The following is a 25,874-nucleotide window of genomic DNA, read 5'->3' on the forward strand; positions in this document are numbered from 1 at the left end:
AGATCAAGGTTTGTGCCAAGGGCATACAAAGCAGTAAGGCCAGTCATTGGTGGTTGTTTGCCCACCGCTATTGTATATCTTGTTCAAAGGATGACCCATTGTCTTCAGACCAATGAGTGGCGTGCTTACAAGTCTTCTGTCAAGCGTGAATTGTCTGGAGCTGTTTATTATAAAGAGCATAATAATGCCGATGATAATGAGACAAGATTATAGCCAATAGGAATTAAACGATAGCCAGTGGATTAGGGGTTCATAGGTCGCGCTCTGGTTCACCTGAGGTCACTCCTAACCAGTGTGGTTGCCAGAAAGCATGTGATAACTGCAGTGGTGTGGATAGCTCCAAGTGGTAAACCATGTACCCGAGCCCGAGACTAAGATATCAACCAAGGACTTACCCAGATCAACGCACTCAGTTCGAAAATGGTGACCTCTTTAGGAAGCTGACGAGAGAATCCGAAGTAAGTATGACATGCATATCACCAGCATTTCCTTGCTTTTTAAGAGGTCTGCTCTCCGCTGTTACTGTTGGATAGACAAAGGCCTTCATCATTTCGTTCTCAGCGGTTTTAATGCTACTACATGAGAACCCTTAGCTCTTTCAACCAGTTCTCTGCACATGTCTCTAGCAGTGTTGCTGCAGCGTACTGAATTATGTAGGTTTTCCTCAACTGTCCTCATTGCAAGACCTCTATTTAACTTGTGCACTTGATAGGTAGTGCATGACTATTTGTTATCATTGCGATGAAATGGAGCCATGCCAAGAGATCCGTTATCAACAACTAAATGATAGTGAAATGGAACATGTTGACAGTGTTTTCAGTGTGCACGATAAAGGCTATACAGAGTAGTGTGTATTAGTAGTGCAACATATTCCTCATCTTACACTGATTCATACCAAGTAGGTTTCTATACCAACTTGATAGAATAGTTATGAAATATCACATCATAGGTTTTAAACTAGTGCCTGAAAAACTAATGTGTTAAAAAATTGGATGCGGTTGAATACAATCCTTAATACATAACCTTAATTAAGATGGTGCATGACCAGACAGACTGTATAGTTACACATCTGCATAGACAGTTTGTACCATGAACAATCTGTGGCGCATACTGTAGACGCATACTGTAGACGCATACTGTAGACGCATACTGTAGACGCATACTGTAGACGCATACCGTAGACGGTACATCCCAAACTTATTTAATCCGCTGGCTACTATCTGTATATGTCTTAATGTGTCTTACCATTCTCTCATTATTTATGCGTAACATTGTCCTAAGCCGTTGTTATTACGTGCCAAAGTTCCGGAAGACCTAACCATATGTTCATCACATTTGCTAATCCTTCCTGACACCAACGTATGACAGGCGCGAGTTACTTGCGAAGGACACGCAGTACGTGCCGTGACTTGAGCTACTGTAGCTGTGGTGCAGTAATGCCACAGATTTTACAATATAAAAACAATTGGCATCATGAATTAAACCCGTAAATAACTCTGCTGGTACTTGTGAATGTGACAAGTGTCCCATTGTCTCCAGTGGCTGTTATCATTTTTAGTGAGTTAGTCTTTTGCTGGTGCCTCTTTTTGAGTTTCAATTACTATCCAGTCTGGTTGGCTGCGTAGTCTTTTTCTTACCTTTGTCTTATAGCCTGCTTATGCATGTTCTAAATGTTTTCATGGCTCTCAGTAGCTTTGTGTCGATATATAACAATTGACATTAATTACACAAGTAAAACTTCTCAAAAAGTAGCAAATAGCTGTTTTATCAATTCCACTTGTTTACCACTCTGTAATGACATTGACAGCAACCATTGGCATCTCCAGTAACAGCTGGAATCCAACCTTTAACATCGGTAAAAAAATTGTATGGGTATCTTTTGAACATGTCTTAAGTATTTTCAATTTTATCAACCCAATTTGAAGAATAAATCCTAAACTAGGATCAAAACAGGAAAATATGACTTTTAACGTACTTTGATTTAAGTACATTAAACTAGGCTCATGTTTCTGAGTCTATGCTATTTATGTGACGCGAGGTGCTGCTTCCAAAAGTTTAGCTATTGTGTTGAAAACAGGTTTTACAAAGGACTATGATATAATATTTTTCTGTTATCTGAATATAGAATATATTGCATCAAAGCAAAAAATGCATGATAGGCTATTTCAGATGTAATCAGAGAGTTTACTTACTGAGTAGTTAGTAGTGACTCCAGTGACTGAATAGTAGATGCTAGTATTCAGAAGTATTCTCCTGTCATCTCGGAGTCATTTATTAGACTTCCAGAAAAAACAGCTTGGCCTGCTAGGAGCTAGTATTCTTCCCTGACATTTCCACACCACGCGGATGACTTGTATCATGTTATAAGTTTTTACCATAGCAGAGTAACAACACTGGCCTACTTGGTATTTTATAAAATAGAATAACACAGCGGTCTCTGTATTCTCTCAGGTCAGATACACCGGTTACAGAGACTGTCCGCTATCAGAACGACAAGTAAGGTTCCAGCAAGAATGCCGTGAAGGACACGCAGATATTGTAAGTAGCCGAGACTCACTTGTGTAAACATCTTCAACAGACATTACAAATAATTGAGATAAATAATATGTACGACTTTAGTGATTTGATAAGACAGTGGAAGTTGAACACTTGACTGTATACTGATGAGCTTACAGACTAGCAACTTGTATGTCTGATTAATTTATTGCGAGATGAGTCAGAGATGAAGCCGGTGCATTGTTTTCTACCCACAAATAACAATTTCACTGCATGTGTCACTGCTGGAAAATCATACATTATCTTTCATCTGCCTACTTGCCAGCCGCTACTGTGCCAGAGGGTAATACACTCCTGCAATGAAAGGAGCCCGATCAATTGAGGTGGTGCTTGTCACCAACTAACCACGGTGTTATGTAATATTGGTGGCTGAACAGAGAATTTGAAACGATAAGTTGCTGACACTTAGAAAGTGTCTGGCGTAACTTAAATATCCCTGATTAACTCTTTGGGGACGAATCACGTGAAAGCCCGTCAAACGGGCAATGTCTCAGAGGCCGAATCACGTGAAAGCCCGTTAGAAATCAGTCTACGATAGACCTTTTTTAAAATATTTTATTTTTTAAGAAAATAGCGTTTAAAAATAAAATTAATTATTTCATCAATTTTAGTAGGTTTTGTAGTAATGTTTTGAGACTGAAAAGTAATCCCTAATACGCATGTGCAAGAAGAACACGTTGCAAAAAATTGCTCTTCCTTTTTGGAAAGCTAGTCAAAATGGACGGACGTGATTGCTCCAGCTCAGCCAAAAAAGTACGTTTAGATGAAGACATCAACTGGTTCGACAGTGAGGAAGAGGATATCAGGTCAGAAGAAAGTGGGGAAGACGATGCATGTGAAATAGAAAATCAACAGAGTGAATCTGATAGCGAAAATGAGAGTGAAACGGACGGCGATGAAACAGGGAGTATTTACGGCTTTCAAAGAGGAGCCGACTTAAAACCCAAAGATTTGCATTTTGATGAAAGCTTGGCAGGAGTAAAATGTCGAATTCCTGGACAGATAAGTATTCTTGATTATTTAAAACTTTTTATCACATCGGCCATCATGAATGTAATAGTGAACGAAACAAATAGATATGGCCTTCAAAAACATCGCGATGCCTGGGAGCCTGTCGATGACAAAGATATTTCGCGAGTTTTTGGTTTAGTTGTGCTCATGGGTATTGTCAAAAAGCCTACTCTAAAATCTTACTGGTCTACCCGTCCCCATTTATCTACGTCAATATTTGGGAAAATAATTTCAAGAGACAGGTTTTTAACGATTTTAAACTGTTTACATTTCACTGACAACTCGGAAAACCCTGCTGGCAATAAATTGTTCAAGCTAGGCAATGTGTTATCCATGATATGTGAGCGGTTATCTTCTGTTTTACTGCCAGGTAAATTTATATCTTTAGATGAAAGCTTGCTGGCTTGGAAAGGACGGCTTAGCTTCAAACAGTATATTCCATCTAAAAGATCCAGATTTGGAATTAAGATATTTGCTCTCTGCGATGCTGTCTCTGGCTACGTGCACAAGCTGTCTGTGTACATAGGTAATGAGCGAGAGCAAGCTGAAGGTACCGGCAGAGGAGTCACCCACAATATAGTAATGAAATTAATGAATGGTTTGCTGAATACAGGTCGTTGCTTATATATGGACAATTATTATAATTCGCCAGAGTTAGCTGCTGAACTTATAAAAAATAACACTCATGTTTGCGGAACTTTGCGTCCAAACAGAAAAGGTGTTCCTAAAGATTTAAAATTATGTAATGGAAAAACTATTAAAAAAGGTGAAACAACGAGTTTTTCTAATGGTGATTGTATGGTTGGCTGTTGGAGAGATAAAAAATGTATTTGTCTAATTTCAACTATGCATAAAAACATGGAAGTCGTAGATACAGGCAAAGTAAATTATAAAGGGGGTAAAATTTGCAAACCAGCTGCTATTTTGGATTACAACAAATACATGGGGGGAGTTGACAAATCAGATCAAAACTTGCATTATTATAACGCTGCGCGTAAAACCATGAAATGGTACAAAAAATTATTTTTTCACTTATTAGATATTTGTGTGTATAATGCAGTCATAGTTTATAGAGTACATAGCGGCTGTAAAATAACTGACCTAGAGTTTCGAAATAAATTAATTGAACAGATATTTGAATACACTGGATCTTGCCGCAAATACACTAGTTCCTGCGCTTCAACTTCTTCCCCTCATCGACTAGTGCTAAATAGTCCAGGAAAAAATAGAAAACCAAAATATAGAGTTTGTAAGTGCTGCTCAAGGCGAAATGATGACGGCACCCGTAAACGAAGCGAAACTAAATTTAGATGCCTAGCATGTGGAGTATCTTTGTGCGAGTCATGTTTTATTCCTTACCATGCTAGATAAATTTCTTTACAAATTGTAATTTATTTAGTTTTGGCAACTGTTTCATTGCTTTGTATTTTTAACTTTTGTACATACATTTGCTGAAATGTCATCTAGTCTATTGTATTTGTTCTGCATTGCATTGATATGTTGTATTTGTTCTGCATTGCATTGATATGTTGTATTTGTTGTCCATTGCCCTTTTCAGGGCAGCCAACTAATCAAAAGAGTTCAGTTCACATATTCTGCAATGTGGCAGATTGATTTCTCCATGATTTGCTGTGTCTGTTCATAATAAATGTTGCTTCTTGTCTGTTGCTGCTTCACCAAATGTGTGAATACATGCCAACCACTCCATTCTTCTTGTACACAAACAGTTAATCTTTGCTGCAGCGCATATGAGTCTGTGCAATGAGTTGATATGCAAAATTGATACATATATAGCTTCAAGAAATACATAATAATAATTTGAATGCAAAAAATCATAACTGCAAACATATAGATCTCAAGATGCTAAGTTTTCACAAGCTGTCTGGAGGAAACAATCTCAGTCTGTAGAAAAATATCTCAGCTTTCAGATGCATATTCATTTGCAGCTTTATGCCAAATTGCACAAGAGTTATAGCAAGGTTTGAGCTGCCTTGTCGGGCGACTGTTGCAGGGTTATCGACATGGCGTCATGAGCATTTTGAAGGTCTTCACCCGCAATGCACCGAAGCTCCTAATTCTACTTTTAATGCACTTAAACAATTTTTTTTTTGCAAACTCTTGCAAGCATATGACACTGTGCAGATGCTTATTATAAATAATTTTCACAGAGTTATTGCTTTTAAAAATGTATTTGTTATCGATATTTTATGGAAAAAGAAGTGAAAACTTGGACAAATTAATAATTTTTCAAAAATAATCACAGACTATTTCCAGGAAATTATTGGCAGCATGTTGAGAAATTTCTAAGCTGTCCAATGCATATTAATTTATAGCTCCATGTCAATTTTCATGCAAGTTATTGCGATTTTTAGGGGGCCATGTCAGGCCTTCAATTTTTGCTTGTCTTATAGGTCGCGCACTGAGAATTTCGAGGGGCGCTCCCGTAATGTATCGGAGCTCATAACTTTACTTTCAAAGCCCTTAGACGACCAATTTTTTTTGCAAACTGTTGTGAACCTATGAATCCTTGCAAGTAGTATTTGTACAACATTCTCGATTATTCGTATCAATTTGGAAAATGCAATGGAAGTTGGCACATGAAAATAAAAAAATCATCTCTTCAACAAATTGACACGTTTGCTGGAAAGCATTTGCAAGCTAATTGCATGCAAAAACAATGAGCTTGTAGAACAATTTCTCAGCTTTCTCATGCATGTTGATTTATGCCACTACCGCAGTTGTGATGTAAGTTACTGCAGTTTTTATGCAGTCATGTCGAAGGGTCAAATCGCCCTAGTAATTGCCCCCGTCCGCTGGTACTTTCCAAGCCGTAAGCCGACCGTCGCTAAAGGGTTAAGTAATTGGCTCCAACAGTTCACATTTGAAGCCAATCATGCATTAGCTTCGTGAAGGAATAAAGTGACAACTATTGCTAGTGCTAATAATTGAGAATTCTCCAGAAATTTTATATCATATCACACTTTTATAGTGCTTCATGGCACCAAACAACCATGAAATTATCAGTATATACTACTGGTCCAGTGTTTTGAGATGGTTAGATGCAAACTTCCTAGACCTATTCTAGTTGGTATAACGAACTGTTTGTCATGTGAGGAGGGTGTGAAGTACAAGGAGTGAAACATCTCACTGAACTCACTCTCAAAACATGTTGTCTCGAAAAATAAGAAGTCAATGGGTTGTTATACAGGCTTATTTTTGCTCTAGCATCTGCTAACTCGAACTTCTTTTGCATCATTTGCATTTAATTGATGAGATTCTGTTAGCATTAAGCCCACTTTTTTGTTTTTTAAAGTTTTCAGAAACGACTAGAGTGCCTTTGTGACAGTTTGCTTCACTACTCATAAACAAAAATTTTGTCAGCACTAGCCTTGAATTTGTAATCTTTTTCGGCAAGAAATCACCAACTCGAATTGGAAAATAGCAGTTTTGTGTAAACCATTATATAAAAGAGTTGGCGCGCATGATCATTCTGCGTGGCTACAAATGCCTTGACCGTGGGTGCTCAACAACATGAATTATAGTCTTCACTGGACGGAGAGCCATGAAGATTTAACAGCTTGATGAGTTGCAGTACAAGTGATGAGTATGGAAATTGTGCAAAACAACTAGGGTTGTTCCTATCCTGGAGGTGTGTCAAGTAGCACTAACAGATTACCAGTGTTGTATATTTGTCTGAGACTTGATAAAAAAAAGATTTGATGAAACAGAGGCGTGGCTCAGTCTCGAGTCGGTACTATATCCTTGAGCAGGCTGGTAATAGCTAAACTGCCTAGAGACAATCTTATCTGGTGGATTTGCGTCAAGACAATAGCAACAATTTTCTGATGAAGCATACAAAAGTGTGGCACTCCTTTCTAACTTGTTAGCAGCGGGTGCTCTAGTATTTTTTCAGTATTTTGTTTAATTTTTCAATTTGTCAACTTCCTGAAGTAGTACAAAATTTTCTACTAGTGTTACACAATAGGTGACGCGTACCACTTCAGCGCTTTCTAAGAATTCCATATACTTTGATATATACCAATAGTAATTGTGGTATTTTTATCCAGAAAATTTTTTTTTTGTGCAATGAGGATTGGTTTCTGTTTAGTCTACACATGGTAATTTGCCGTTTTGGAGTGTCTGACCCACATAGGTTGCCTACTAACTCCTACAACATTCCACAAATGACCGAATATCAGTGTGGTATGCAGTAGTAGGTGCTGGCTTAATTTTTTGATGTTCACAAGTAGGCTATACTTGAATAAATGAGTCAATAAATGTTGGCTTGTTCAACATGACTCTGACCGACAAACATACTTATTTGTGTCGACTCCTTGGGATTACTGGTTGGGTATCATGGGATCACTTGTATCGTGATTGCTAAAAAGCACTTCCTAATTTATTCAACAAGCAAATTATTTGCTGCAAGTTTTCATACAAAGTTGTTAACATATACAATAAGTTATCACAAGTTTCATTATTTCAAAATAATTGCAATGAAAGTCTGACCTAGGTAAGAAAGATAGTGTTAGGTAAATGTCACAAAACATTGTAATATGCAAGCTATATATAGCTTGCATATACATGTATATGCAATATATATAATTTCATTCAAGTGTAAAACCACGCTGCTCAGCATTTGCATTTTACTTGAGCAAGTGATTGGAACCAGGAATTTGTAGGTGGCTGTTCGTGAGTAATGTTGTTAGTATTTTCTAGTTTTTATTTTCATTGGTATTCGTACAAAAGCACAATGATTTTTTATACAATGAACAAATTTATCCAGATATACTCATTGTACAGTAATTTATAACAAATTGTTTTTAATTTTTCATTTAACTCAACTTTTTAAATGAAAAATAATATCACATTTTGATTCATAAAATTTATAATATACAACAGTTAAACCTGAAAATAATTATTCTATAATTATAAAATTTTGTTTGAGTTTACAGTAATTATAAAAACAGCATTGCATAGGGTCACCGCATAGTGATTTTCACTAAACCTCTAGATCCTGCTAGATCTCATCATAGACATTTTTTAACCAGATGACGCATTTGTTTTTATGCAAATAGAAAAATTTGTGGATGTCATGTTTATTCAGATAATAGATAGCAGAATAGTTATTCATGAGAGTCACCTAACCTGAATAATCTTTAATGAAGGTAAGTTTTCAACACTGTTTTACAAAAAAAGATTACAAAGCTCAGACTATAGTTGGTTACTGTCTAATGAGATAAAGAAAAACAGTTGTGTTGGTAGGCTAAGGGAGAACCCTACCATCTGTTGTTATTAAAATGTATTTCTTTTAGTAATATTTCCTCTTATGAAATGTAAACAGAGTGTAAAGTGAAATGAAATATACTTCAATATTGTAAGATAGTATTGAATGTTGTGGTTAGTGAAACATTTTGAAAACGATATAAAAATTATTACTCTTTGAATTGCAAGGCAAATGACAGTTTAATAAACTGGTGCATTAAGTAAACGTTGGCCTATTATTAGACGTTCAATATGTTATCAAAGCCAGATGTCTAGAATAGTACTCAGTTTGATTCTGAGAAGGTTTCTGAAAGAAAAAAAATTAGTTTTTAAACATTTTTCTTCTGGCAGAATGTCTCCTTTGTCTTTCCTTTGTCTTCAACTACAAAACTTTTTTTTGTGTTGCAAGATTGATGTATTGCAGCATAGAAAAAATTTGGTAAGCCTTGAGTTTCAATAACCCTCAACCCAGCCACGAAAATACCACAAGGGTTCTTGCTGCACAACATTCTTTCATAGCGAGCACAAAATGACATTTTGTTCGTACTTGGGAACTACCATAACTCTCATTAGAGCGATGAAGGGTTAGCTACTACAAAAAATGAAACATTAACATAACTTTAATTAGTGTGTACACAGGCAATAGATAGACTTAGCTAGTGTGTACGCAGGTAATAGCTGCTTTAGGCGAATAAAGAAATTTTACTGACTAAATGTGTGGAAACTTGCAGCTCCGTATTTCATTACTAGCAACTATTACTAACTAGCAACTATTACTAACTAGCAACTTCTAGAGCGCTGCTGAGTCAGCCTTCACAGCTTTAACCTTATGTTTCGGCAAATGCAGTTAGGAAACATCAAAAATGGGCCATGATTTAGGTTATATTTTTTGAGTTATGCGAGTGTTAAGTGATTAATGAACTGGAATATTTATGAGGTAAATATTTCTTGAAAACATTTGAACATTTGCCACCTTGATATTACCATTGATTACCACTGTGTACCCTTTGCTTGACCGCCAGTTTTGTCAAAGGTTGATATGTTGTTATTACTGCACACCTGTTGCGACACGCATCTAGGAATTCTATTAAGATATTCCTATGATATTCCTAAGATATGAAATGCTTTACCAATGGCAATAATATTTAATCTTATTTTGAAGCTGGTATTTTCATCCCAATTGTACAACAAGCACCAAAATATGAACGAAAAACTTCTAATTAGTTAAATTATTTCTTAAACAATATATCTATCCATATACCATATTCATGTAAAAAAATATTTTTATTGTAAATTTTACTAAAAATCAGAAGCAAAAATTTTATTTGAACCTTTATTGCTGTATTTGAACCTATTTGATGCTGCATTTAATTTGTCTGTTCTGCAAAGGATGTGTTGTTTGCTAGCCATTAGTGTTTACACTTTAGTAAATTTGTATCTTTCAAGTTATAAACACGACAAATTATGGAGACCATTGAACATAATAATAATAAACCCTGAACATAATGGCGCATAATGCTTGATGATAAAAACATCACAGTGGACCCCAATCCCCACCCGCCATATTACAGTATTTCGTTCTAGTGTTGGGACCGTAAGTTGAAAATGTCATGTCGAGGGACATAGGAACCTAAAGTGATTATTTAATGCAAACCCCCTTTGTAACACATAATTTTTTTTATATACGTACTGTATATTTTAAATATTAATACCACCATACTGTAGTCTAGTAACCTTACCAACTAAAGTTACCTATTTAGTGGTTATGATCTGCAATAAAATATAAAAGTACTAAGTACAGTGCTTTATAGAGTTCTTATCCTTGAGACAGTTGTAGGTAGTGGTTAACAGACAGTGTGGGAGAGACTTGACAGCAACCAGTTCGGTACACTAGACTTTTGTGACTCTACGTAACAGAAACATTAAATAAAATTTAATATTTCTTAGATGAATTTTAATATTTTACTATTTAGTTACTATTTACTTTTTATATTTTACTATTTAGTATTCAATTTAGTCGTGGTCTTAAACATTTTTATTACCTGTTTGTTTCCAGCTAGGCGCTTTTTGTATCGCTTTCACTATAACTTTTAGCCGATGTTATTAAAAAATTTCAAACTAATTCGACAAGAGAGGCCGAGCGATACTGTTCTCGCACACGCAGCCTCTCGCCTACTTGACCATTTAATGGCCAATTGTTGAAGCCATGTAGCAAGGAAAATGGCAGCACTAAAAGTCACACTGACTTGCTTGTCATGTCTTAATGAAAGGACATGTAATTTGTTGCCGGTTATACATTTCATTGGATTTATTATTTGAGCCCGGTTAATGCTCAATTCATTCAGTGTACCAGTCAAACATACAGTATATCTTGAATGCGAAAAAATCACATTTTAATTTTTATTAAAAAGTTGGTGAAAGCTCAGCAATGCCAAGAACCACCACAATATATTAAATATGAGTACATCAAGGAATACCATATACTAGAAATTATGTTTCAACTGTCATTAGTGATGATAGCGTGACTTGTGCCCTTCGCTGTAGTCGGTTGTAAATTTTACACAACTCTGGCTTGCTAATCAATATTCACAATGCAGCATTTGGTATCTAACCTAGGTCATGAAACTTGGTGTCAAAAGTGACACTGAAATATATTGCAATAATGCTATTGGTAGGCGCTTGGTTCCTACGACTGGAAGGTCTTTCAAGAAATCAAACTTCCACATTTACGCGGATAGGCTGGATAGGCTGGATAGGCTAAGTTGAAGCAAAGCAATGAGAAATATATTAGTTCATAACATATGAAGTAATAGATTTCTAGTAATAAAAGCAATGAAAGATTTTTGTGATGATTTTCAGTGGCAAGTTTTATGGCTAATTATAGGCATTTGTGAGCACGGGAACAAATCTAGCACTAAGCTTTGCAGCTGACCCATGGAGTGACAATCCCGATGACAAGCTCCCTATAAAAGAAACTGTAGATTTTGATAAAGAACAAGGAAAGGTAATGAGTATATAATTTCTTCTTCGCACTCCCTTCCTCTGGTCCTTGCATAAATTACTGTCAAGTCTGAGACAATCAGCGCTACCTAATTAAATGCCAAAGGACTGAGGAACAGTCAAATATTAATAAGCATTTTTTTTATGGAAGATATGTGTATATATTCGAGTATAATTATGATAGATAGGTCTCTAAAAACATCTGCAAATTTGCGTACTAGAAATATATGTATTGTACTAATTATGTTTTCAAAGTAGAATGCTAGTGCACCTGATATTCGTAAAAGATTAGGGATTATTTGAAATATATTAACTCTTTTGTCAGGGTAAGATATTACAACACACATCTGTCTTACAGCATAGGAAAATTTTAATACATTATATAATGTTAAATGAGCTGTCTTCATTGCAAAGTTGCTGATTAGAATTATATTTATTAGTATGCTGGCAGCCCAGTGTGCTGTGAGAGTTCATCAGGTGTAATCAGTATGTGTATAATTATTCCATGATGCTGCAAGGTGGTCCTGTGGTGCAGTTTGTAGTGTTCGCTGCTGCAAAGCCAGCAGCCGGGTAGCGAAATTTTTTTTCCCAAACAGGTTTACATACGGCAGTAAAATTTTGGCTCCTGATTGGTTTTAGTAAATGAGTTTTAGTAATCAAAACCTTCATCATTACATTAGAAATCGATAGTTATAATTAGAAAGGAACACAAAATTCTAAATAACGTAGCAAAAATTATGTTATCATTTAAAAAGTGCTGTTAAAACGTAAGAGGTGCTCACTTAAAACTCATTAATTTGAACCATTTTGAATGAAATTTTGGAATTTTGTGTTCCTCTCCAATTATAACTATTGACTTTTAATGTAATGATGTAGGTTTTGATAACTAAAACTCAAATACTAAAACCAATCAGGAGCCAAAATTTTACTGCCGTATGTAAACCTGTTTGGGAAAAAAAATTTCACAGCCGGGTATCCGAGGTTGATTCTTGTTAAAAGTAATATTTTTCCTTACCTCTTAGCATAGTTACAGATGGACATGGATCTTATTATAGTAAAGATTGTACTAATTGTGTTTTCAAAGTAGAATACTAGTGCACCTGACTTTGGTGAAAAATTAAGGATTAGTTGAAATATATTAACTCTTTTGTCAGGGTAAGATATTACAACACACATCTGTCTTACAGAGTGGTAAAGTTTTAATACATTATATAATTTTAAATGAGCCTTTGCTTCAGCTTGTTAAAAAAAGCTCTATCAAGATTGTCAGGGTCACTTGGTGTAATGAGGTGGTTGATGTTGGAAGTGCAATAAAAGGCATGAGATGTTCTTTGTGTGGTTTAATATAAATGGAACGGAGTACCTTGGTGCACCATCGGTTGCTGGAAGACATAGGATATCCTCAGCTGCGGAGGAAGCGCGGCCTGCTCTGACTTGTTATGGTGGATAGTGGTTTGCCTTGCGTGAGCTGTTAAAGAGAAGGGAACTAACTGTGGCTAAGGTGGTTTACCCTACAAAAAGATTCTTGCACCAGCTGACCTCCATGAACACTTATCTTCCACCAATATGTGGTCATGGCTCTGCCCATACCTCTTCTTTGACTTTTTCACACAAAAAGTTTGAAGATCGTTCAGTTTAGGTGTTGCACACTTGAGGTGGTTTTCGCATGGCTGTCATTATCATGGAGAATTTTCTAGAACAAAACGATGAGTTTTTAATTTTGTTGCCAAAAGTCTTTCAAGTGTTTGTATCATACGACGAGAGCACTCTGTGTCATACGTGGAAACTATATTTAGATTTCTGAAAAATCAATCTTGAATTTTTTGTTTATCTGCTATCGTTAAAATCTATGCTGTGAAAACACCTGAAGTGTTCAGATATGTAGTAAAACTTCCATTTTCAAATGTCTTAGAGTGTGAACAAATCCGTTTTAAAGAAAATTGAGACTTTTTGCTTCAGATCCCAAACAAAAATTGGGAACTCAACACCCTTGAGCTAAGCTGAGAAAACCTCAATCCTTAGTGATCAATCATTGTATCCAGTGTTAATTGTGGTTTAGGAAATATTGGCCATGTTTTGTTTATAGTACTGTTTCCTAATCATGCCTCCAAAAAAGGAACGACCGAAGTAGCGAAGCTGATGATGTAAAGAGGGAAGTAGTGTGAAAAGCCATCGAGTTTGAAATAGAATTGAAGCTAATTTTGGGTAGTCGATCTTCTCCCTAGTCGATCTTCTCCCTAGTCGAACAAATCAACTTGAAACCGAATGTTTTGAGTTTTGAATGCCTCTTAATTTGACCAGAGTTTTACTTGATAAACCAGGCTGGTAGTGACAAGCTTGGCTGCATAGCAACAAGAACAAACTGACGTGGTCTCACCTCCTCCGGTCCTTGGCTTTTTTGACAACTGTTCTTGCATCATTTTGATGGAGTAAGACGCGCAATACACCCTCTTCCCCCCTCTTCTTTGCTCTACATCCGTTACTGTATACCATCTTGCTGCTCTTCCAAGAACAGCTAATACAGTACTCTATATTCTGTTTATAATACAGTCTATATGTTTATCTTGAATGTGTATCTATAAATCTCAAAGTTTGTCGTTAGTCTGTCCAGTTATAGTGATCAAGTTTTAAAAACAGAAAAAAAGTACTTTGTACTGGATATGAACTCACGAAGATTGCAACCACAAGTTTATAAACACACCACCCAACCACAAGGCTAAGCTGTTCTTATCATTCTTTCTTGGCTAATTGATCTACTGGTATCTTTATCTATCTGTATCGCTAAATGGGGGTGCACTTGTTACTATTGATTAATATTACCTTTGGTGTTTGTTTTGCTTTTTAGAAAACTTTAAAAGCCATTTCAAAATTTATTATTTTTTTAATTTTTATTTTTCAAATGGTATGTTTCGATTTCAAATGTCCCATTACCAGCTCCAATTTCCAGTTCTTCCTCGTCGCTAACAACTATTAAATTTAAACTGTTGTATTATCTCGAGGAGGAACTGCATCTGCATTCTCTCATTGTTCGGTCAGACAAAGCATCTGACAAAAACAGTCCCACAAAAACAGTCCATTATCTCATTTTTACGTTTGTACCTGTATCGAGAGGTGCCAGCATCAAGAGGTACCAGTATCGTCGTATTCAAAGTTTCGGCGGATAGCTTCTGTGGCAACACGAACCTTTCTATAGACACACTTCGATGCACTAACTGATTTAATTAATTCAAGATATTCATGATTTTTATTGTTTTCACAGCTCATATTAATTGTATCATTACCAAATCAGTTTTCATTGTAATCATAGCAAAACACTCTATTTAGCCATTACTTGTTAATTATTTTACATTTGAACACCTTTATAGTTGTTTTATTTTTCTCTTAATTTATTTGATCTGCACAAACACTTTTCTCATGATATGAAATTTATAAGTTAGAATGATAAATGTTGTAATGTTAAATTAAAATAAATTATCTGTCCAAAGATGGTTTTATTACCTGGGCAACGCTAGGTATTCAGTAGTCCTTAATATTACATATTCAGTTTGTTAGAGTCATTTAGATACGCATTATAGGTTACTCTTAATATGTCCGCCCATGCTCATGAGCGGCTTTAGTCGAATTTACGTAAAACCGTGTAAATTAATTAATTAGCGACTTTATTTGTTTTAAGCTTTCTCTTTGTTGAATGATGAGTCTAAGTAATGTGAAATTTTGTTGTTGTTCAAAGTTGATACATTCAACTCCGATCAACGGAACAATCGTATTCTAAATGTTTTACCACACTCGGTCTGACGTTAAACTTAGTACAGTAACATTTTTAATGAAACAACCTCAGAACTCCAGCAAACAAGTGAAGCGTGGGAGGCATATTCTTTGTCATAAACTAAGATTTTGAAGCTACTAAATCGTTTTAGTGGCCTTTAACAATGCGGACGAACGATGTCGATAACAATGAAGACAAATAGTGCCGATAACGATGAAGACGAACGATGCTGATAATGAACACAAATGATGCTGAGATTCGTATATCAATCATTCTGTTTAAGCTAAAATCTTTTCTCATAGCCAAGAAATTGTTGAAATATAACATATTTGTACAAGATAATTGTTTGAACGTTTTTTTGTAAGTTCATCAGTTGATAAAGTGGTAACAAACATGAGTTGTCATTTACCAGAAGCTTTTATTATAGTTTCGGCTCTTTCTAAACATCGAATTTGGTCATAGCCGCTGCGGTCAGAATGCAGGTTCAAACAATTGTGAGAAGGTTTATAATGAATTTTATTTGCATCTTAGAGGATCATAAAATACATAATGGACCAGAAAATTATGTTCTTCAATTAGATCGTTGGGTTGCTAACTAACGTCAAAGATGATAAAGTAAATTTTTATAGAATTTATAAATATAAAAGGAAACTTCACTGAAACTTTAAATATTTTGAAATAGCAAATAATTGTTTAATACATATTAAAACAAACTATACCAAAAGACTGAGTGTTAAATTGGCAGAGCAGAAGTCGTGACCGACTAATTGGCAGTAAAGGGTTAACATTCTGGATCGAACTAATATTACCACTGTTTGTTCTCATGAAAAAAGGTTTTTGGTTGAAGAGTCCAACACCAACCTCCAATGAATTAATATTAGCTACCAAGCCACCATTGTAGTTGATAAAGTATCAGAGATTTAACCAATCTACTTATGTCATTAGTTGGCCAAAGGACAATGGTCTATATACAAGCTTTCTCTGAATCTTCAATTCTCAGTAAAGCTTGCACTAAACTCAACAGTGCCATCTCGAGGCTTCTTGTGCTCGTTTAAGTGCCCTACCACTACCTCCACATTCATGGTCACTGGACAGGTGTCCTGTCAGTGACTACTACTAGCACTAAATATCTGCCTCTTATGGTTTTTAGCCAGTTTGACTTTTGTAGGTTCATTTAAAGTCTCGGTTTATAATGAATGGTGTATGTGTGGTATGGAAGGGCTGGATAGACTGTAACAGACTTGATGGAACTGGCTGCCTAGAGTTTGATGAGGAGAAATCTTTAGTAAGTACAATGTCTTCAACTGTCTTTCCCTTATTGTGAACTAGTTTGATGAGCAACTTTATTTCCACAACTCAAGTGATGGTAGTAGGTCCCTACTAGCCAACCTTAAATCTTGTCTCACCTGCCAGTAGCAAACAAACATAAGCTGATGTTTTGTACCAATGAGAGCAAAGAGACGCAAACAGGTTTTTGGAATGTTCCTCAGATGGCATTGGTCTCAAGATCGGCGTGCTGGTGTTTATTTCTGAGTTCTGTCTGATTGATTAATTCTTTTTATATCAAAACATGCTGTTATTATTTTCTAAACATTAGTAGAGATGGGGTTGCTGTAGCTATAATGTATTTTATCTTGGAGAAGGGGGGAGTGAAAGTTAAAACAAAATAAGAACAAATAAGCTTGTTAGACAATATTCATTATGTTGGTATAAATGAAAAAACAACTCATTATACTGTGTATGTACTAATCAGTTGTAATAATTTGATCGATCGAGCCAAAACAGCTGTATCTCTGTTTTATGTTAAATACATATATATGGCTCTTGGTAAAGTTGAAATAATCTAATGAAGGCACGCATCAAAATTTTTATGTAGTTTTTCACTCTGTTTTTGCTCACATTCATTTCCTTGCTTTATTTTTAATTAACAAAAATATATCTCAAATGTGCTTACTAGCTTTCTAGAAAAAATCACACTTATTCAAAAGATTATTTTAAGAGGCATGAAGTTTATTAAAAGTCAAATGAGTGGCAGAAATGGATTTTTGGTATCATTGGCGTACATCACTACAATGTTGCGCCGTTGCAAAACTATAGTTGTCAAATAATGCAACTTTTTCTAGGTTCTGTTGTTGGCCTTGAACATTCTCATGCTGCAAGTTTTCTAATCACTGTCGAGCGATTAAGATGCCTTACGCATCCTGGTTATGTGTACATTGTATACACTATATACACTGTATACACCATTGTATACATTGTATACTATTGTGTACATTGTCCTGAAATATTCTGAAAATTAGCTTTTACCTTAAATTGCTTAATTGCCTTGCCTTAAATTGCCCCAGCATACTTTTAAAATCAAGGCATGAGACTTGTTCAATATTAGCTGTTCGCAGGCTCCAGTGTGTAGCGCTTGTCATATAGCAAGTGCATTAGGTGAATGCCAACAGTTGAGGTATTGAACTTGTTTCAGTAATGGATAGAGTAGTCAATTTGTTGAGTAGTGCGAAGTAAAGGTGTATTCATAGGAATCTGTAGAAAACAATGATTGCTTATTCCATACCTCTTTCAATGATACATTACAGAGGGCTATGCATGGGGAATAAAAAAATAATAGGTATAGCCATGCATCGACCACCTTATCTGATGTTTGCAAGTTATGGCTGCCTTAGTTCAAAGGCAAGGGCATTTCCAGCGAGTCAGGTAATAGTCTCACTGACCACCATTTAAAGCTTTCAGCAATTTGTGGCAATTTCTAGAAAATTACATTCATTTTTCCCTTTTTTTGTCAGATTATAATCTTTGGTGAATAAACAGCATTGATAAACACACAGTGAAAACAAAGTGATGATTCTATTAAAATTTCAGCTCGTGCGTCTGTCACCTCTTACTGAGACAAATTGATGCTGACTGAAGCTGATTGGTCTGGAGCTTGTGGCTTCGGCTGCTCCTTTCAACCAAAGCCTCAGACATTTAGTGCTTTGGTTCGGTCGTTGTGTTTGTGTCCCTCAATCACAAAGGAGATGTTTTATTTTGTGCAGAAGTTTTGGTCAGAATTAGACAAGCCTGAGCAAAATACATAGAATGCAGTGCATTCCGACGCAATAACATTTGCCTTGACAAATACATTTGCCTCGACGTAAGTCATTTTTCCATACGTACAAAAATCTGCAACCAATTAGCTTCATATGGCTTTTTTTATTACTTTAGTGGCAATAATTTTTTTTGAACATAAATGTTTTCCAAATTCATAAAAGGACATCAGTTAGTCAATCGACTAAATGGTTGACATATTGTGTTTAAAATATTTTCTGTCAAGAGAACAGATATCAAGTGGAACATTGTCAAAAAAGGTTGCGATGTTTTCAAAATAATTGTTAGAGGCTGTGTACATTATGCTCATATCACCTAAGATGAAATTAATTGGAAACCTTTATTCATCACGTAAAAAACAGAACGCATACCCTGAATGATCCCGGAACCTAAAATTGGCTTGAAATAAAAATTTAGTATATGCAGGGATTTCACTCGGCATTTAAGTCAATTTTTAGTAAGTAGAGCCAATGATAGCAGTTAGATATACATAACATAAAGCCATCAGGCCATGTCTGATTGCAGTCAACACCATCACAAAAATAGTATCTGTGATCATATTGAACATTTCTTTGAGCATATTGCCTTATCCCAAACATGCTCATTTTTGCATTCGTTTGACAGGTTTCAAAATACTGCTATGCCCAGAATATTTGTATTTATCCTTTCACATACATGACATACATTGTTTTTTATTCCATGACACCAACATACTACATCCACCATTGTATGCTTTAGTTTATGAAGTTTTTATTACTACAACCTATAATTCACCATCCTGACCACAATCTTATTGAATTACCAACTTTTAAAACACGTTTGTTCAACTCACTCGATAACTCTGATTTCTCCGGATTTCTGTCTTCTCTTTTTTGGACATGTAACGAAAAACATAATTTTTGTTGATAATTTACAAATACTATTAAAAGTCATACATGCATACATCTGTCTAAATATGAAAAAATAAAGACTGCAAAACAGCATAGAAGTTAAAACGGACATCTTGGCAGAACCATCCCATTATTGCACAATGAATGTAAGGTTGTTTACGAGCTGGTCCACCGTAAACCATATGGCACACATTCGGCATTCGTATCGGCTGTAGATAGAAGAGAGCTTGGAGAGGGAGAGGGAGGAAAAGTTTGCTATGCAATTAAGGGAGTTTGACCAACAGCAGAGATTGTATAGCGAACAGGAACGACAGGCTGGTGAATCTGAGGTAGGGCTCATCGAGCAGTTTGTCAATGACATATAAATATTGTATCTATTTTGTTTACCGACCATGCAACTTTACCACTTAGTATTTATTGTGTGTAAAAATCTTTCTGTGATTAGATGATATCAGCTAGTAAACATTTGTTTAACCGTGCCGTATGTTTGTTTTGATAATGATCTCATCCGCCTCAACTATAAAAATACAAATACTCTTAGTGAATGGTCTTACCTCTAGCCTCGTTTACAGAGATTCCATATAGCAACAGTGTAGCGAGACCTGGGGACACCTGGGGTGGAGTGCTCCACTGGACCGGTAAGCGGATCATGTCGCCATAGGGCGATCTAGTTGAGCGATGGTTGTGAGATGCCTTATATCAAGGCTGTATCTTTAGGTCAAGGATGAAACAGATAGATTAAAGCATTTCAACTACAATTTTTGCTCATGGAGCAATCCGAGAGTAAGACTTAGGCGCGCACATGTACGACGCCATTGGTCGCCGAAGCCGGTTGTATGACACAAAGATGGCGCATCGTACGGGCATTTTGCTTCTAAACAGCGACACTGTATCACAACAGAATGAGAACAACAGCTGTTTCCGTTATGGCATTGCAGCGCCACACGGGATGTGTCACAACACCATCGATGTATGGAAACTTAGTAATTCACTCAACAGCCAGAGTCACAGCAGCGCAATTTTAACCTCTAGCAAATGTAATGTTAGGCGCGGTGTGATTTCATGATGTTCACCCGCTCTTGCTTTTAAGATCATATCTAAATATGTATTGGTGTGTCTAAGGAGGGTTTCAGGAATGTGAGTGAGAATTATATTAGCGATGAATGAATGATATACGACATGGCTGACATCTTATGCGAGAGTAGTAAACAAGAACGTCGCTGATAGTCGGGTGTTCAGAGTAGATGATACTGTGGTCTCCTTTTGACCACAGGCCTTTGCTTTGCCATGTAGTTTAATGCTTGTCTAACACCAAGGCAAATAAATGGCTGCAGCTACGCCGTAAACAGGAAGGTAACTCTCATGAATGCTAGCGAATGAGACTGTTGTCTGCAGGATAATCCAGTCTGTCCGCTTGATTTTTTACCTTCAGTCGTTTCGTATCTCACAGACTCGAACAGCGCGCTTCAAAGGATAACAGGAAGTCAATCTTGACTAGCAACAAATATCAAAGCTTCTACTTAATACAATCGCTAAATACAATGTTTTTAAATTAACTCTTTCAAAAATATAGACCATGTTGCTATGATTAAAAAACTTGTAACAAAAGTAATAACAGAAAAGTAAATAAGATAGGCTACAGTTTGTGCAGATGTAGACAGCTCTAAGAATTCCTATCTAATACCCGATTTCAATATTTCAGCACATCTTTACATATTGCAGGTTTGACATCAGCAGTTATACAAATAGGCGCTTACGTAGCAACCGTTATACCATACTACATCTTGAACTTTTGTTGTTCTTCTCTTAAAAAATAAATAAAGTTAGTCTGAAAAAGCCCAAAAATTAAAATGTATTCGTTTTATTCTAATGCATGCTTCATGCTTCTTACAATAGAACAGATTTTATGCTTTCTTCATGGTTTAAGTTCAATCAGCTGTCCAATAGATGTTTCTCCATGAAATCGCGTTCTTTTATTATTAAATATCAGAAATAAGGAAGAACAATAAATTATTCTTGGTAGCTGAAGAGCTGCTCATTTTTATCAATATTAAAATAAAGTATGAATAGTTATCCCACTCAATGTGACCACTATTTTTAGGATACTACTTGAGATAGCTGTTGTTCTTACACTCGATACAAGTGCTAACAAGTAAACAAAGGTTCAATCTGCTTGTTATTCATGAATGAATCCCTCATACACACTTGACCAGCTAGTCGCTAGTAATTACTAATTAGCACAAACAACTGGCAATGAACCGTAATTAGAACAAAAAGTTGACTAGTTTCAAGAGCCAGCGGGGATGTTCACCCTCTATCATACGAAATGGTTGGTCAAAATTTAGGTAAACCTTAATGGTACATTGATGGACTTGAAACATTTAGCTTATGGCAGCAGAAAAGTTCAACATTTACAATACTTTCATAATGAAGGTAATGCGGAAGTTTTGAGAAGATGGAAAAGATCCAAAAGATGGCACAAACTTGCGAGTCCAGCGAGTTTTATTACGCTCAAACTTTTACCAAATAATTCATGCTTGCGAGTGATGGGCAAGAAAACACCAGCTATTTCATTTTATAAACAGTTTTCATAGTTCAGTCGTTCCTATTTCGAAAGTGTGCTGCTGCTAAGTGAGACAGGAGTGGGCAGTTATGACTGGATTTCTTAATCCTTTTTAAACCATAACTGTCACTAACAACTTTTATTGTATTTACTAGGTAAATCAGACACGCTGATCCCGATTTCGTACTCCAAATAAAGATTAGTCCACTAACTTTCAGAGTAATGAAGGCTTTTTACAGCGTTTTAGTATCGGTCTCGAAAACAACACGATCGGCATAACAAGCTCAGCCCATAAGAATACGTGGCGTAACCTAGCTTTTTAGAAACAGAAGTTACGCAGGGATGTTTAGACCGATTTAGAATAATAGAGATGGGTGTTTTAAAATCCATCAATATCTAAATTCAGCCTTAAAAATAATACCAGTCTTTTCTGAAAGGTAGATAAGCTATTTAGCATCGCATATTTAAAAAAGCGCGATAACTACGCTAGCTTGTGATAAAACCGCGCTTTTTGAGCTCATTTTTCTTAGCGTTCAGCCCATTTAAACGTCATGTAACAAGCTACAAGCAATTTTAAATAGTTTATATACCTTTCATAAAAAACTGAAATTATTTTACAGGCTGGATTTAGATAATAATGGGTTTTAAGACACCCATCTCTATTATTCTAAATCGGACTAAACTTTCCTAACTTCCGTTCCTGAAAAAGCTAGGTTTAGTCACATATTTATGGGCGGAGCTTGTAATGCCGATTGTGTTGTTTTCGAAACGGATATTGAAACGCTTTAAAAAAGCCTAAATGACTTTGAAAGTTAGTGGACTAATCTTTATTTTGAGTACAAAATCGAAATCAGCGTGTCTGATTTACCTAGTAAATACGATAAAAGTTGTTCGTGACAGTTGTGGTTTACTGCATTAATCCGCCACATGAGAATTGAAATACTTATCACGCAATTCCAAATCTATATCATCTCTACAATGGGAATATAGTGACTGCTCTGGTATTTGCATTCGATGAATGCAGAATGTAAACAAGTCTTTCAGCGAGTAAAATGTGTTCCTGGTAATTCAATATATAAAGTCTTTTAACTGAATGTCAACATTCTGTCTGGTGTCAGCATCAGTGGTACCAGATTACAAAGCCATTTGACAGTAGCTGAGGCAATAGATTAGATCGCCACAGACTTTTCCATTACCATTCTATATGCGCTCTTGTCAAGCCTCCAAGTGACGGTGCAGTTTGTGGCAAACATATTTTGTCCTGTGGTAATCCAAATCCTGTTTAGCAAACTATGACATCATCTGACAACTACATATAACTACTAATTTTGCAATGATGCCATTATTCAGCCCGTGGTAACTGAAACTTGCTTGGGAAAAATAGTTTTGTTATTGATTTTCGCTATGAGATCATACATACAGACATACATACATACATACATACAAGAAGTAGGATTTGATGTTTATACTGTGTGTAATTCGCGAGAAAAAAGCTGCTCAGTTAGGCCCAACACCCCCTTCAAGTCTCCAAATAAACCAACTCCAACACAATTTATGTTCACAATATGGTCTGTCAAATGTCTAGGAAAAGCTGGTTTAACCTGCTATTCTTAGAAAGGCACTATCTTGACAGACTGAAAAGATATAAATAGACATGAAAGAGGACATCGAAATTTTCAGTTGACACCCCTTACACACTACTTTCATAATCAGTGAGTTAACGATTAGTTGTCAGTCAAACAATGAGTGAATGAGTAGTTGTCAGTCACACAGTGGATGAATTATTAGATATCATATGGTGAGTAAAAGTGTCGGTCGAAAAATGTTCGTATGGCAATCCTGACTTACCTGAACATATCGCATGACATCCTTGGTACATTCAGAAGCTGCTTACATAAAGTATAGTGTCAAAATGAAAGAATGTTCGAGTTGTCTCAGCATATCATGATTTTCAATTTGTAGACTAATAGTTTTCTAACAACAATTTCAGCGGTCACCATGGACGTTCATCGATTCCAAAACTCTCTTTCACATCGCAATTACAGCTTTTGATGATTATTAACTAACCCAAAATGGTGGATATTCAATTTTATTTTATTTGTGGTTACAGGTAGAAGTTTTTATCATGTTAATACTTCTATGTAAATGTACTTCTATGTATTTCTATGTAAATACTGTAATACATGGATATGAGAGTGTTGTGTTATTTAGTCTCTGTTAGATTATAATACTTACGCAAAACTTCCATTAAACAACAATTTCTAAAAATATCTCATCATTTCACGATGAAATGCATAGGCAACTGTCATGTTATAGGCCCCGCAGCAGACGTGTCTGCTGGCACACCAGCTGGATAAATTGAAAGTTACACCTCAGTAGGCTGAAAGGTTCTTTGACCTTGTACAGGAGACATGTTTGGAAAATTGGCACAGCTTCACTCAACATAGCATAAAGTGCATTTAATGTTTCACACAAAACACTGCTCCAATGACATCATACTGACTGCTATCCTGCCTCAATCTATGTATAGCAACTTTTCCTTATTCTTGTTAAATTCATCATAGACCACTGTTTTGTCATACGAAGGAGGATGATATCACAAAGTTTGGAAGGCCAACATAGCAAAGAAATTGATTGTTTCCCCACAGAAGCGTTCATGCTTTTGGTTTGGCAAACTATTTTGCTCTGTGTCAGCATGTCAACATAAAATTGCTGCTGTCATCGTGCTAATATCTGAAAATAGCCTCACTTTAGCTCAGCATTAAACACCAAAGAGCGAATCACTTGTAATAGCGCAGAGTGGCAGCTCTTTATAAATCTGGTACTTGGTTACCGAACTCTTTTTGCTGTATCATGTTTGAAATGTCTGCCACGATTTCAGTTGACTGGTAAACTGAACAGCGGTGTTCTATTTACAGAACTTGAGAAGAATGAGGAGAAGTACTGGAATAAAACTTGAACAGCCGTTGTGATATTAGACGAAAATCTACATTGACCAAATCTCACCGTCTACTCAGTGTCTCCTCGCAATATTCCCAACAAGATCTCTTCAGCACTATCACTAAAAACAGACTTAGACCCTAGCCATTCGGCAAGTATCACTGCAGATATCATGTACAGTACAGTTCTTACCGAGATATTGTATATACATGTACTCGCTCATTTCTACTACCAAAGAGGCTTACTTGTATAGTTTTTGCGTCGTTCAAAAAAGCATAATAAGTTTTTCCTCTATCTAAAAAGAAGCTGCTAGTCTATGTGAGGTGACACGCAATACAACCTACAACCGGTGCCACTAGCTCCTGCACCTGGTGTAGCCAGTCACCAAATGGTTAGGCAATTAGATGGTGAATAATCTGGTATTTATCTTTTGATATATAAAATACCGAGTGCATCACCTTATTGGTAGAGATGTGGTTTGGAAGATATTTTGCAATATGGTTCTACCTTATCATAAGTTGTTATCTGATCATTACGCAGTACCAATGAATTCTCACAGGTTTACCCAATTGTTATGACTGTTTCATCTACAGCTTGAGGTTTCACTCATGTTGAGCAAGCGTTTTTCTCTAATTAATTTTTAATTACATACGCAGAACTTTTTTGTTTTGTATAAAAACTGTGAATGAACTATTTTCATTTTCTAGATTTACCAGTATATATTTTTATGTCGGACCAAACACAAATACTGATACCAATAAAGTTTGATATTTACCTTTGAACAGAGTGT

The 25,874-nt window shown here is 35.9% G+C and overlaps 1 protein-coding gene across 1 annotated transcript; it reads left to right on the plus strand.

The window, feature by feature from the left end:
* The first annotated feature begins 270 nt into the window (after window positions 1-270).
* On the plus strand, window positions 271-25,866 carry LOC137389664 (core-binding factor subunit beta-like). The gene is made up of 6 exons (XM_068075735.1): window positions 271-458; window positions 2,452-2,538; window positions 11,717-11,836; window positions 16,767-16,883; window positions 19,797-19,910; window positions 25,063-25,866. Exons 1-6 carry the CDS (start codon window positions 354-356, stop codon window positions 25,114-25,116), a joined length of 597 nt encoding a protein of 198 aa, XP_067931836.1. The 5' UTR covers window positions 271-353; the 3' UTR covers window positions 25,117-25,866.
* The last annotated feature ends 8 nt before the right edge of the window (window positions 25,867-25,874 follow it).

Source organism: Watersipora subatra, chromosome 3 (assembly GCF_963576615.1).
Source record: "Watersipora subatra chromosome 3, tzWatSuba1.1, whole genome shotgun sequence".
Lineage (NCBI taxonomy): Eukaryota > Metazoa > Bryozoa > Gymnolaemata > Cheilostomatida > Watersiporidae > Watersipora > Watersipora subatra.